The sequence below is a fragment of the Cynoglossus semilaevis genome, chromosome 1 (assembly GCF_000523025.1).
Source record: "Cynoglossus semilaevis isolate Cse_v1.0 chromosome 1, Cse_v1.0, whole genome shotgun sequence".
In the NCBI taxonomy this organism is placed as follows: Eukaryota; Metazoa; Chordata; class Actinopteri; order Pleuronectiformes; family Cynoglossidae; genus Cynoglossus; species Cynoglossus semilaevis.
In genome coordinates this window covers 32,250,133-32,265,687 of record NC_024307.1, presented here as the reverse complement: position 1 = coordinate 32,265,687, position 15,555 = coordinate 32,250,133, and the positions used below count along the sequence as shown (strand labels likewise).

General features: G+C 41.6%; 1 protein-coding gene across 2 annotated transcripts in view; it reads left to right on the top strand.

Annotated features, from left to right (window-relative positions):
* Positions 1–15,555, top strand: part of LOC103391461 (neuroligin-2-like) — a 153,552-nt gene that overhangs the window by 64,150 nt on the left and 73,847 nt on the right. For both annotated transcript variants that reach the window (XM_017033900.2, XM_017033901.2), the window contains one exon: positions 3,317–4,202. In XM_017033900.2, coding sequence (XP_016889389.1) covers positions 3,707–4,202 — 496 coding nt within the window. In that variant the 5' untranslated portion in view covers positions 3,317–3,706. The remainder of the gene's footprint in view (positions 1–3,316; positions 4,203–15,555) is intronic.

Below are 15,555 nucleotides of genomic sequence, written 5' to 3'. Positions count from 1 at the left end.
GGTCAGAAACATAAAATATTTTTTTTACTTCCCTTAAGATTGCCTGTGGAGGTTTTTTTTTCAAAGGTGCAGATTTAGATGAAAAATATCTGTTGAAGGAGGACGGAAGATGAAGGGGAGGTGCAGAGAGACCTGCATGGTTCCCTTCCTCGTTCTCCGACTCCTACTGCTGAGGAGAAACACTCTCCTGACATGAATCATAGATGAGTGTGTGCCAGTACGTGTGTGTGAGGGGGAAAAGTGTATTTCTAATAAAACCTCTCCCTTAAATTTGTGTGTATAAGAGCAACGGTCGGCCGCCTGCGTCACTAATGCCACACAGCGTAGCGATCCACGAGTGCCTCCCACGTGGTGACGTTACCTTGCTGAACTCTCCGTACATCACTCCTCCATCCTCCCATCATTTCACCTCCGTCTCTTCATCAATCACCGCACTTCTCCCACAGCTCACAGCGATGCTGGACCAATTAGATCATCTAATGGAGCCAATTTGCAATTTAACACTCAGATGAGCCCTAACATCTTAGAGGTCTGTCCAGGGGCGCAACGTCTGCATGGAAATCTGAAAGGGAACCTGAGACTCGTACTTGTGTGGCCCTCTGCTGCCCCCTGTGCCTGCTCTTGCTCAAAGTGCAAGTACTGGACCAGAAGAGAGCCCAGTTTGATATTTATTGGTTTTACTGCCTCCTAGGGTGTTTGCAGTCCAGCTACATCAGTGGACGTGTTAATATTTTACTTAACTTTACTACCGATTATTCTCTCTCAATTTTTTTCAGCAGTTATGTTTTGCAAACTGAAAAAAAACAAGTATCGGAAAATAAATATTTATTCAGATTTAGCCTCTATATAAAGTTTGAAGTTTTTTTTATGAATTTTTCAAATTAATATTCATACACACAAAGGGTTTTCATGTTTTAGTTAAGAGCTGGTTCACCCTTTTAAAAAATTAAAATAAAATTTAATACACTAAACATCAAATAAAAAAAATTAATAGTTAAACTTCTATTTGTTAAGTATATGGACCAAAAAACTTTTTTTTTTTTTTTTTTTAAATATAAAGATGTAGAAGTAGTGACTGGTTCGATCCCCAGTGCCTTTCCCTGTGTGTACATGGGTCCATGTGTCCACAAAGCTGCAAGATTAAGTGAACTGTTCTCTCTAAATTAACCCCAGGTGTGAATGTGAGTGTGAATAGTTGTATGTCTCTGCACATGTGTGGTGTACCTCATCCTTTCTTGCTGACTGTTTAGCTACAGTCTCACCGTTAAAGATGAATGAATAAACCTACAACTGGATATGTTAGCTGTCCTACGACATCAACATGATGTTCACACTCAAAACTTCTTTGAGGAAACTCCTCAGTAGCCCACTAGTCCTTGTGAAGTTGTCTTAAGTGTCCATTAGAGTGCTTGAAAAATGTCTTTTTTTTCATAGTTAATGTTAAAGAATAACAAATATATTATCTATATTCATATTCACGTTAATGAGAGAGGAAAATACCCACAAAAGTATCTATATTTATATTCACTCTAATGAGAGAGGAAAATACCCACAAAAGGTTAAATTTGACATTAAATATCTCATTGAATACCTGTGTTTTTTATTTTTTCTAGTTAATAGGTGAGCGCTGAGGTCTTCATGACTGTTGCACCTCCCTCTGCTCCCTCCACATTCTCCCTCTTTTATCTCTCTGCCTCCTTATTTCCGACTTTCGTACATCCCCGAGTCCCAGGGTTTAACGTTGGCTGCTGTGGCGTCTGCGTCTGTGTGCGCCTACGGGGGCGTACAGTATGGCTCACCCCTGTATCTCGTGCAAAGCGGGCCGGTCGCCGGAGTCTCCCTGGTTTAATTAGAACATGCACCGCGTAGCCTGTTTTCCATGAGAGCGTGCGTGTCCAGACGCACACGTGGACACGTGGGCAGAACTAAGCCCGTGCTGAGCAAAACAAAGGCGGGCAACAATATATTAAGGCTTAACACACTGCGCCGTTAAAAGACAAAGAGCTATTACAGACGCTGTTACGGACTTGCTCGCAATTACCTCTGCCTGAAAGGAGACGGATCTGTTTTCATCACGTTTTCCCTCTCCGAGCCCAAGGATATCCTTCCACCAAACCAGCAGAAGAAACTTATTACATGAAAAGGCCTCCTTATTTCTGACGTTCTCCTGAGTGAAGCCGCTCGTACGCTCATCAGCCTATAGACTGCAATTATCTTCTGCCTGGCCCGGGGACACTTGCAAAATTTAAAATAGCTTTACTGGCAGTGGAGGAGGGAGGAGAAAGGACAACAAAATCACACAGGCCCTTCAGTGGGTGCAATTATACGCTTAATGATGACTGTAAATGGGACAATTATGGCACATGATAAGGGGTAAGAGAGAGCGCGGGGGAGGTAATAGTGAATTCTAACAATCAGATAAGACGGAAATAGTGTGTGAAATTTCGCTCTTTTTTTTTGCCAACGCCAGCCTCTGCTTCCCATACTGTTATGTAACGTCACCCAACGAAGATTTAATCCCCCTCATGCTTTACTGGCACAGGGTCTTTTACATGAGGATTTGCACATTTATGCAGTAGATTACATGAAAAGGAGTTGCTGTGTGTTGTCACTCATTCATGTGTGGGTCAGTTCAGGCTTACAGTGTGTGTGTGTGTGTACGAGCATGTGTGTGTCCGTGAGCTCAGCAGGCTGTCAGAAAGTATCCCGGGCCGTTATAAGCTGCTTACAGATGACCATTATTGACCTTTGACCTCAGCAGGCAGTTAAAGGCTCACCCTTATCTTTAGCCTGTTCTATTTATCCATACACTCCTTTTATGCCGCTGTCATCTCGCCTTAAGCCCCAAAAGAAATTAATAAGTGGAATGTGGAGGCAGCAGTGACAGTGTTTCACTTGTAACTCTGGGACAAAACAGCACCGAGTTCTACAGTAGAATGTTTATTGAAGACATGATGGAACATTATTTTGGTTTCAGTATTGTGTCACTTTGTGTTTTCTACAGCCACACATGCTGTAGTAAAGGAAAGGGCTGTGAAATCTTCCCTGAAATGACTATTGACTTTTGTGATTACTATAGTCTTTGAATTACAGTAAGTGTGTCGTTTCAATCCTGAAGCTGTCGTGTCGGGATGTGAAAATGATGTTTCGCTGACATTGTTTAATGGGATACGTCTCTGTGTCAGTTAAAATTAACATGCCCCCCCGACTCACCTCCCACCCCCCTTTTACCTCTCCTCTGCTCCCTATGCCCTCCCCTCTTTTTTTCTATCTTTATTTTTCCATCTTCTCATCAACGTCTATTTTCTGTCTCCAGGACTCAGTGGGTGTTCCAAAGATCTGTCCAATGATCTGGATGCGAGCAGATCAATAGTGATGGAACGCAACAGACCCATGGCTGGGGAAGCTTTGAGGATCGCCATTACTTGGAATCAGTACTGACCTGGCCCCACCTCCTTCCTCTGCACCCCCACCCCAGGGAAGATCTCGATCCTGGCGACAGTTCTGTTGTCCACACAGCTCACCTGGTATTGAAAAACCCTGAAGAGGCGTCTTTTTTAATCTTAAAGGGCCAGTGGGCCTTTTTCTTTAATCCGTCTCCTATGTTTCATCTACCATTTTGCTGGTCATAATTTGCCGTCTTTTATAAAAACAAACCAAAACCACAAATATACTCTGCCAAACTAGAAGCAGGTGGCGGAACAGTATGAATCCACTCGTGTCCCCTCTTCCGCATGCTTTGAGCAAGCGCAGTCGACGAGGTGCGTCCTGCAGGACTGCGGCGACACACTGGTGCCTGATGGGTGCGCTCAGCCTCGTCCTGCTCTTCAGCTTGGCCTCAAGCCAGAAGATGGATCCATCCAAACACCCAATAGTGACCACCAACTACGGCAAGATCAGAGGCATCAAGAAAGACTTGAACAACGAAATCCTCGGCCCCGTGGAGCAGTACCTTGGCGTTCCTTACGCCACAGCGCCCATCGGCGACCACCGCTTTCAGCCGCCCGAAGCTCCCGGATCCTGGCAGGAGATCCGTAACGCCACACAGTTTGCCCCCGTCTGTCCTCAAAACATTCACGGCGTGCTGCCAGAGATAATGCTCCCCGTGTGGTTCACAGACAACCTGGACGTGGCAGCCGGTTACATCCATAACCAGAGTGAGGACTGCCTTTACCTGAACGTCTACGTGCCCACGGAAGATGGTGAGTTCACTGTATTTGTTAAGGGGGGTGGAGTGGGTGTGATTTGTTTTTGTTTTTTTCTTGGCTGTACACTCAGCCTCCCTTCACAAGTAAAGATGTCCCAGCAAATTAAAATATTTTCTTTTACAAATTCCTGTCCATGGTTACATCTGCAAATGGCACTTTTTACCTCCAAGAGTATTCCAGCATGGCTGACTGACTTTAACAACTTCCAGCTCACTTGTTTTGAAAGGAGTGCTCTGTAAATTGGTCTCATGCGCTCAATGGCTAACACACACACACACACACACACACCAGAGTGGATATTGGATGTTCAGACGTTCAGAGGTATTATGTACTAATGATTCTGACCACTCTTCAGCTAATTGTCTGGAAAACTCCAGGCAATATCTTCTTCCGTTTCCATGTTAGCTCAATGAATTCTGAAGGAGTCTCGTCGTAATCTTTGAATTCAGTATACTTTTCCTGACTCTTCTGTTCTTGTGAAGGAGATTTTTGGTTTTCTCAGTCTGTGTCATTCAGCCACACAGCACAGGTTGACACAAAAGCAACTCCCAGGTGTTAAACGGGAATGAGGTGAAACTGGGTTTTTATACTCTTTTTTTTTTTTTTTTTGCGACCTTTAAGGACACTCCTCCTTCTGCTCAGATGGTGTTCCGCAGATGTTTTTTGTCTGACCAGACGTTTCCTCATTTTGTCAGCAGGTGTTATATGAGGGATTACGACTTCCGTTATCCACTCCGATCGCACACAGTTGGAGAGGTTTTTGAAACGTTAATTAAATTCTACTTTTTTTCATCATTATGAGCTGCTCTGAACCAGCACCACTCTCTACTGTTCATACTATTATCATATATTTATATATATTTATCTAAATATATATAAATATGTCTATATATTTATTATACATTAATTATTATATTTTTGCACAGGGCACAATCATTGCACTCAGTTCATTTTTTAGCATTTTTCCCTTTTATTTTTTTATACAATTTTCATCAAACATGATGCGTATGTGTATATATATATAATATAGTCTATTCTTTTCACCTGCCTTTGTCTGTGGTGCTTTAAAGACACCATGCAAATGCACACACAGTGCAGTGTGTACAGGTACAGTGGCAGGCAGCACGGAAAACGTTCGTTTTGTTTGTTACCTCGCTGACTAATGACTTAAAAAGGGTATCATCAACATGGTACTTCACACTACAAATCCCTCGATTTATTGAAAAGCGAAGCAGGCAACACATGAACTCTCTTCCTTCCTCATCTCTTCTCATCATCGCTGCCATATTTATGGCGATCGAGTCTGGCGTGCTTGACATTGCAAGCCTCAGCACCTTCTCTTGCCACCTCGGGGGGTTGTTTTTTTTTGCACCTCCCTCTTTCTCAGCTTCTTCTTCTGCATTGATTTATTTTTTCCTGTGCACAGAGAAAAAGGGTGGAATATTAACTAGGGTTAAATAGTTAAAGGAGGAGGCGAGAAAAGCAAGCAGGGGGGAAGAGAGGGAACAAGGAAAGAAAGAAAACCACGGGTGAAGGAGAGGAGGGGGGTTTAAACAGTCATCACTCACTGTAAGTCAGTGTCAACCTACTGCTGTATTACATAATGTAAATGTGCTCACACGTCCATGCATAAATGCTGTACCTGCACAAGGATGTTTTGGGTTTTTTTTTCCTTTTTTGGCTGCCTTTATGCCGAGTTATTGGTATGTTTTGAACATGTCATAATAGGAAGAACCATGAACCTGCTGCCAGTATTCCAACTCCAAAATTAACTCCAACTCCAAAATTAAAACACTTATGATAGAATTCCAACTCCAAAATTAAAACACTTATGATTGATGTTTCTTATTTATATTTACATTTATGCATTTAGCAGACACTTTTCTCCAAAGCGTCTTACAAGAGTATAAACAGTTCACAGACCAGCAAAGATACTTCAACAGTACATACTTTGGGAATGATATAATTGGTTATTATCAGTATATCATTATATCTTTACTTGGGTAGTTTGTGATCAGGCTACAACTCCTTTGAACAGCTAGCAGTAATCACTCAAACATGGAACAGGATCTGTTTGATCCAGGTTTTATATCCATTTTGAAGTGTGAGTTTGGTTTTACTTTTGTGAGGTCAAAAAAAAAACAGGCCCATTTTATAATAACAAAAACTGTCCAACTTTTAAATTAACATTCTTTAATATGAAATTCTGTTGAAACAGAAAGGCCAATAACACCATGTTTTATGAGAACACCAGGTTTTTATTTTTGACTAATCCAAATGATGGAAGTAAAAACACGGAAAATGACGAGAAAAATACGCAAAAGTCAAACTCATAGAGTTGTTTTATTTTTTGTCATCATTGTGCATCTTGATTTCCTTCTTTTTTTAACTGCCTTACTAGACTTAGACTTATTTACTGCCCTGCGCTCGGTGAATCTTCCCTGATGCAAGCCAGTCATCTGACATCAAGTTGAAGCCTGAACAAATGCATGCTGGGTGTTTTAGCCTTCAGCTGCTTTCCTGGTACTAAAATCTTTCCATACATGTGTGCAAATAACTACACTGACAGTGTGTTAGAGCCACAAAATGTAAATGGCCAGTGGAATTATAGGATGAACTGTGTTCTATTTCTGCCCATGTATTATAAACCATTATTATTGTACATGTTTATTTTGACAGCCCTTATTATAACATAATCTTTATTTTCCCTCTAAGCTCCACATCTCTCTGCCTGTCTCTCATATATACATATTTATCAGTATTGGTGTGTATTTTTTATTTTTTTTTGCCTGTATCACCTTCTGTGTAATGCTTTATTCCGTGTATAAACTTTTATACTTTAATGTCTACCTAATATATAAATAATAACAAAGCTCATGTAATTCTTTGGTTGGTATAGTTGTGGTTATCCAGGCTAAATGACCTCCTCGGTGTTATTTAAATAATTGAAAGTATTGAGTCATGAATCAGTACAATTCAAGAATTATGTGACTACTATAAATATTTTACCAGGATCACAGTTTGGACTCATTATCCCAGTGATCCCATGGCATATATATATATATATATATCGCCTTAAGAGCCAGAGTCTTTGCCCTCCAGCAGAGTTGCTACCTTACCAAGCACAGGATGGGACGGGGGAGGCAGAGAGGGTGGGCTCTGCTGGTTTCCCCGGAGATGGCATCCCATAAATCATAGCGAAAGGTTTTCATGTGGCTCCTGCAGAGTCACGATGGATCGATGGACCAGGGTAGGGAGGAAAGGACTGGCCACCGCTGCTGCTGCCTCAGGCTCACAGACAAACCACATGCTTCTCTCAGCAGTTAGTAAGTGTTAATGGAGCCCAAGTCTTCATGGTGAATGAGTTGGAGTCGTTGGACTCAGCTGCCTCGAACGGGAACTTGTAATGAATGTGTACTCACTCAGTGATTGTGACTATTCAATGCTTTTCGCAAGTTTTCCAAGTAGCCATGCACTTTTCTCCGATGCTGTTTCATTTCCTTTTTTTTTAGTTTCTTTTACTTCTCAGCACATCCAGAAGAGGTTTTTTATACAGTACCATTGAAACTATTTCTTTAGTTTTACTAAATATTAGTATTTTACTGACAAAAGAGGGGCAAAAGAGGGGCAGTACTGGCACTCTTTACATTCAGGTTTCTATGTGACAGCATAGGTTGTTATAAATATGCATGTCATGGATCCTCTGGTAAGCTTCCAGGAGACAGATGCCACCATTCTTAACAGATTGTTATTGGTGGTAGGCCAGGGTTCCACACTGATAAGCTGTTACAAAGTGCCTTTTAAGCAGCTAGTTCTACTCAATTAATCCCGTTCTAGGAGGGGATACATAGGTTTTGCCAGATAATCCCCTGGGATTTAAACTGCCAACCTCAGCATTGTCAGAGCCGTGTTTCCTAGGCTCAGCTTTGGGGAGCCTCATAAATTATGCCACACCAATACTTCATCTATCTCCCTCATCAGGACCCAGCGCTCACATCTTCCACCTCCTGCAGTATTTCAGTTTTCTGTGGGGATTCATTAAGAAAGGTTCAATACTAACACAGTTCTCTACATGTTGGCCGACTGCTGCACCAGGACGATGGATAGATAGCTACAGTCGATGGATGGATGGATGGATGGATGGCCTGGCAGACAGGCCGATGGATGTATGGATAGATAGATGAATTAATGGATACCAAGATTGGCAATTAGTCAGATAGATAATGGATGTTTGGATGGACCAATGGATTAACTGATGGACTGGAAGACGGAAAGACAGATGGATAAATAGATGGATGGATGGATGGATGGGTGGATGGATCTCAAGAAAGTGATGGATGGATATATGGTTGGATGGACGGATGAACAGATGGGTAAACAGATGAATCGATGATAGATGAATGGCAGGATGGATGAATAGATAAGCAGTCAGATGTATGAATTTTCGATGGATAATTGCATTGAAGGATATAACGTTCTATAAGATATACAGTATAGCCTTGATGAATTATTGATAGATGAGTGGATGGATGGATGGATGGATGGAAAGACAGACAAGTAGACATATAAAAATGACAAGATAAAGGAATGAATGGATAGACAGAGTTGGATAAAACATGTAGATGGATTAATGGACTGATGGATATAAAGATCAACAGGTGGATTGATAGTCAGACAGGTAAATGGATGGGACGATAGAAGAACGGATGGATGGACGGGTGGACAAGAAGACAATGACTGTAGCAGTGGATGGATGATAGATGGATAAAGAAGATGTAGCAATGGATGGATGATAGATGGATAAAGAAGACAGATAGATACTGTAGATCATAGATGGATAGACAATCAGATGGATTGATGGCGAAAACAGGTAGATGGATACATGGATTGTTGTTATGGAGATCAACAGATAAATAGATGGGTAGATGGAGAGACTAAAGCAAAAACAAACAGATTAATGTTGAAATGTGTGCTGTAGCTCAGCTGATTTTTCTTTGATGCTGCGACATGTTGCCCGTAACTTTTGGTAAAGTCATAAAAAAAAACACCGTCGTCCCCTAACACATGCTCGTAACCTCTGCCTCGTACAACAAACTTTACTTTGATGTGAACATGAGGAGGAAGAGCAAAGACAAGGACGACGTGAGGAGCAAAAGGTCAGACTTGGAGCTCAGTCTCTCCAGACACTTGTTACTTTGTCAGTGATGGAGGTCAGGAGTGAGGTTTTCCTTCAGCCTGAGGTCCATCCCTAACAAACAAAATCTGACCAAATCTGATGGTGTGTCTTTAGTAGTAAGTTTAATGAATAATGTTGATTAATTGTCATCACGATTAATCATGATTAATCAGCTGCTCTGTGATTAACAAGATTTTAATTTAACTTTTAATCATCGTACTTTCCTAGTAATTATATAATGGACCTGGTTTATTTGTTGTGAGAAAAAACAATTAGCAAAAAAGACAAAAAAAGGCTTTCTTCTCATATTATGAAATGTCAACTAATCATGAATAATTGTGATTGTTCCACAGCTAGCCTGTGATTATAAATATATACCAGCTATATATGTATATAATTATAAATCTATTCATAAATCTATACAGTACATACATCCATAACCATATAAGAACAATCATAGATGACATATATACTGCACGTATGTGTGAACTAATGGCACTAATGGCCTGTGTTTGTCAGTGTAGTTTCGTTTACCGTGAATTTAAGCGACGACGCAGCCTAATGTGATTTCATGATGGAGACAGCGTCTGCTGTCAGCTAATCATGTTGATGATGTATGGTGCCTGCAGTGAAGCCGTGGAGCCGCAGCACGGTCAGTGACGTACACCGTGATAATGAGAGGATGAGAAGCAGGGACTAATGGGTGGAGGTTTGAGTGAACCAGGCTTTAGAGCAAAGACCCAAGACATTGGGCTATGTCACGGACAGGGTTGTCTTGGCAACCATGCACCACTTCCTGTATGCTCCTCCTCAGGATGTGCATCAAAGAAGAAAAACACTAGACTCTGAATGAGGGAATTAGAGAAGGGCTCAGTTCCAGCTATTTTTAGCCTGAGAGCCAGAGAGAGATGGATGAAAAGGGGGGAAGGTGTGTCTACGCATGTATGTGCAGTTTCGCTCCAGTCACCACATAAATTCTATGAGCCACGCGATCTTCATAACCTCTACAGTGTATTTTTCCAATGCTCTGTCACATTCACGAGCCATCGGTTTGATTTGCTCTCTTTTCTTCTCCCCGTCTTTCTCCTCCGTTCCCCCCATTCAGCTCATATTAATTGCTCTTCTTCATGCATTGCCAACCTTTTCATCCATCCGCTCTCTTCACAATCCCACCATTTTGCCTCTCCACTCCTCCGCTCTCCCTCCCTTCTTTCTGTTCTTGCAAAGCTAATTCCCCACCTCACAGCTTCCCGGTCATCACCTAATGCTTTGGATGAGCAGTGAAGGCTAAAATCGTATTTAGCTGCAGAGAGCCCTTTTTTTAAATGATCTTAGCCTCGGGAGAATGGATTGACTTTACAACAGTACTTAAATAATAAGCTCTTAGGCTCTGACTACCCGTGTTCTTTTGGCTTGGTCTGTGTAGCTGCGTTCCAGCCCAATCTGGTATATCATCTGATTTAAGTGTGGGATGGATGGAGATTCAGATCATTGGATTTGATGAAGTCTGAGGTTCACTCTCCTTTCAATTAAACATCGCACAACCTGCAGGTTTGGGGTTGAGTGGGGGAAAAAAATGAGCTTTTAATCAAAATATCCTTAATACACTGATTTGTCAAGGTTAAAGAAGTAAAATAGTTACATTATTTTAAAAGCCAATTTACCAAATATAAAAAAAAAACAATAGACTTATGAACCCATTCTGAATTGGCAGTAGAATGAGACAGAGATCACAGAGTTGGCAAGTCTGGGTTCCAGGATTCATTAACTGAACATCAGAGATCGTCTCTGTTGTCTAATAAAGAACGAAAATACTGTACACTAAGTTTCTATTTTTTGATACCACTCTCGGCCTGTGTTGCTGCGTCAGCAGCTTATTCCCTTTTACGCTGCTGCCGTGTGGTTGATGAGGCCAACAGCTTTTAAGAATGACTGAGCAACGCTGGGGAAAAATGGAGATGGGCTTTGCTGAGAGAACGTACTGTAGAAGCGCACAGTTGCAAAACATTGTTGTATTGTTACACTGAAATTGATATCACCGACTGTTCACTCTCTTAAATAAGAATTGTATTTTTTCATGCCCCGCAGCCAAACGTAATTTGTTCCAGAAGGAACCTTCTGTTGACAAGTGAGGTTGATTAAGTACTGCGTCTACGCGGAACCCTGATTAATGCAGACAACACAGCTTGTGGTTCCTTTGTCCGAGTGTGTGAACCGCATTGAGGTTTTTCTCCCATCTGCAAGTGTACGTTAAATAACCTCGAAAAAAAAAGATGATGATTTAGGGAAGATCAAAGAGATGTAAAACCTGTCCGATGGATGAAAAGGAAGAATTCTGCTGTCTAGGGATTATGTGTTGCCTGGAAGCTAAGTCATGTGCACACACACGCGCACACAGACTGTACACACTCGGTAGTAGAAAACACTTGTGGCTAAATGCACGCTGCCACACACTTGTTGTTAGTGGACAATTAAACCACCAGCTCTTAGAGCACACTGCTTACACTGCATCCCCTCTCTCTCTCTCTCTCTCTCTCTCCCTCCCTCCCTCTCCCTCTCCCTCTCCCTCCCCCCTACCTCCCTCTGTATCTCTCACATATACACATTCAGGCCAACACACATACACGCGCGCACAAACACTCAATCTCTTTCAGCGTCGCTCAAAGAGCCGTCTCTTTGGTGGTTCTGAAACTGAGGTGGCAAGTGGCAGTGCATGCAAATCACTGTGTCCGTCAACACACACACACACACACACACACACACACACACATAAGCACAACACAAAACACACACACATGCAAGTACACACTGGAGATGAGAATACGCGGTGATGGAGGACTGCAGTGCCGGTTTTTAAAAGGGGTGATGGGTAAAAAGAAAATGGATGGAGAGAGCAAGAGGTTATCCAGAGTTAAGGCCTTCTTCCCCACCTCTGCCTCCTCTTCCTCCAGCACCTCCTACTCCTCCTTCCCCGGTGGCTAAAGTCCACAGATTCATTCATGTAGGGGAAAGTCGATGCATCTGGGCTCAGCTATTCATCAGGACCTGCTGCTGGCTTTAAGCTGAGCCTCGGTATTAATGACTGTAGGTGCAGACACACAGATAAACATGCAGACGCACACACACACACACACGCACACACAACGCCGCGAACCTGTGGGCTAGGGAGCGCACCTTGTTTCCAACTAATGAAGTGTCTGCAACAAGAAAATAAACAAAAAGTTTCATTCGCTCCGAGCGTATTCCATTAATATATGTATTTTTGAAAAGTCAGCCGACTTTCAGCACCACGGACAGCACCACGGCTGCTCAGTCGGCTGTTAGTGAAATGATTCACTGGTTTCTATTTTAACATACAGTACAAGGAAATCCTGAGTTTATTTTTTTCCCCCTCAGGAAATCACAATGTATCCGTTTAAAGCTTTTTATTCAAGGTTTTTATTCAAGGTTTTCATTAAAGCTTCATTTATATTCAATTTAAGTGGACTATTTCATTTGCTTTAGCTTTAATATTAATAATTGTTTGTTTTTAATAATAATAAAATCAGTGCTTATTAGCCCCCTTACTGTGAAAGGAGAGATGAGAGAGAGAGAGAGAGAGAGAGAGATTGCAATTAAACTGTCCAAAAGCATTAAAATAACATGTATTCTGCTTTATCACTGCTGTCAGTGGGTTTATATTACCCTGGGGCCTCGATTATTTTTGCGTTTAACATGATTTTAGTTCCACTTTGGTAGGACCTTAGTGAGACAAATTAGTTTAAATGGAAAGTCTTGCATGGTATCATAGCTCAACATTTATTGGCATATTTTAAAAGGGGGGAATTTCCCTTTCTATAAAATGTGCACAACCGGCAGCCCTCTGGGCATTAAAGATGAAGAAATGGAACGTTTATGATATACAGTCATATTTCCGCATCCTCGTGCCCCTTCTGGGTTTTCGACCTAAATGACTCCCCCTGCTCCTCGTCGGCAAACTCTTAGTATTTCACTCTGTCAGCATAAGGAGCTCACTGGTTAGCAATGTCCCAGCGCTGCAGCTGGCTGCTGCCTGCAGTGAAAAAAAGCTCCACAAGGCTGATCATGGAGGAGGAAATGGCAGAGAAGGAGAATGGGTATCGTATCATTTTCAGTGGATGATGACCTATCAGTCTGCAGGCCAGTGTATATTTTAGCTTGTCTTGGAAAACTTGATTTCTAATTTGAAGTACTTAAAAATCAGTGTGCTATAATCCAGAATCTGGGATAGTACACGACATGGATCTGGGCAGAGCTGCATCAGTGTTAACTTACCATAGATTACATAACCACCAGAGCATGAATTTCTACATGTGAAGTGTCATCTAACAAAATGTAGAGAAAGATTTGAAACAACTGTGTTTACAGCACAGTAACACTGCCATCACCAGTGTCATCAGTTCCCTTTACAGTAATAATATTGTTGTTTCTGACTCTGTCGAAAATATTCACTTATAAATTAGTGAACATTTAAGAAAACATGCAGATCCAAATATTATTATTATTGTTATTGATAATAATAATAATGTATCATGTTATGTGTAACATAGGGGTCCAATGTCATAACCTTGAAAGGGTTCCAACAATTTCAAGAAACATATTCCCTGGTAGTGTGTTTAAAAGGCACTGTTACAACACTGAAAACACAAGTCTTCAAGAATATGTCACAAATCTGCCTGCGTTTTTTTTTTTCCTTCAATCTGTTCCACTACTTGGCAGACGGTGCTGACAAAATGAAATGTGAAAATACATGCTTAGATTCCAGCAACCTTCCTCTTGATCAGTGACAAACTGACCAAAATAGTTTTTTTTGTGTGTGTTTTAAAAAAAGAAGAAGAAAGGAGGGTTTTGCCTCTTTAGTGTCAGTGGTTAATGCGGTAAAATGTGCTAACAACTGCTTTGTTGTCAAGACTGCAGGATAAATGAAACCTCGGTGGTGCACAGTCGCCAACAGGCCTTTAGTTGGTGCAGAAATAGCCCAGGGCCTCAGTGAGTGTTTCTTTATGAGCCACACAGATAAAATGGTTTCAGAAACGGCGACAAAGAAGCTGAGCCTGTCCGCATCCTGACACCGGCTCCTCAACGTATATTCCTCACCCCCCGCCACCTAGCTCCTCTGCCTCCCTCGTACCACGGGAAACATAAAGTCTGTTTGCCCTTCAAAGGTTAGCCTGACAAAAAGCTCCCGTAGCTTTGCTGACAAAACTGCAAATGCCACTGTGGTTAAGAAGGAGCTTCCTTTTTACCTCGCTCCTTATCTTCTCACATGGGGCGACAGAAGCTAGCGCTGTTTTCACATACCTGAGGTATCATGGGAGATGGAGTGAGAATCTTCCCCGGCAATTGTATCACCTCTGCCGTCGAGGGAATATACCCACTGAGAGTAACACACATACAGAGAAGAAGAACAAAGAAGAAGTTTAACTTATTCACCTTATCAACCTGGATATTTATCCAATTGCATTTTTCATTTAACTGACTTCCTGTCAGAGTTTGACATATCGTTCTTGTAGATAAAGTCGACGGATCTGTTCGGTTAGCATCACTAAGTAACAAGATAATGTTTTCAAAACCTTAAACAGATTCAGTGTGTTGAGTAAAGTTCAGTGAGTCCAAGTAAAAATTTTGCATGATCTTTAGATGCAAACATATAATTGGACTTTGCATAAATCAAACGTTGTTTTTCAATTCTTTTTTTACAGATTTTTAACTCTGATACTTCTGCAACTTGGAGTATCTGCCGATAGCGATATCCATTTCATAACTTCTTCTGTGCCCCAGCATGCCGCGGGCTGCCGTTGATGAGGTGATACTGTCCCTGTTTACAGCATGCTGTGCAAAGTTAGGTTGAGCACTTGGGCTTGGATATTAGATTATGTTGGGCTATAGTTGTTATTCTCAATGTTCCATCCTGAAATCTTCACCAATATCAAACCGATACCCATCCTGAGTATTGGATCGAGCCATCCCCATTTATAAGTGGGTTTGTCACATATATTTTTTACACTGAACTGAGCTTTGATGATGGACTGTCACAACTACTGTGTAAATAAAAGCAATACAATAATATGAGGAAGAAGAAGAGCTAAAATGAACCTGTCTCCCACTTTCCATTACTGCAGTGGTATTTTCTGTCACACACCCCCCCACCCC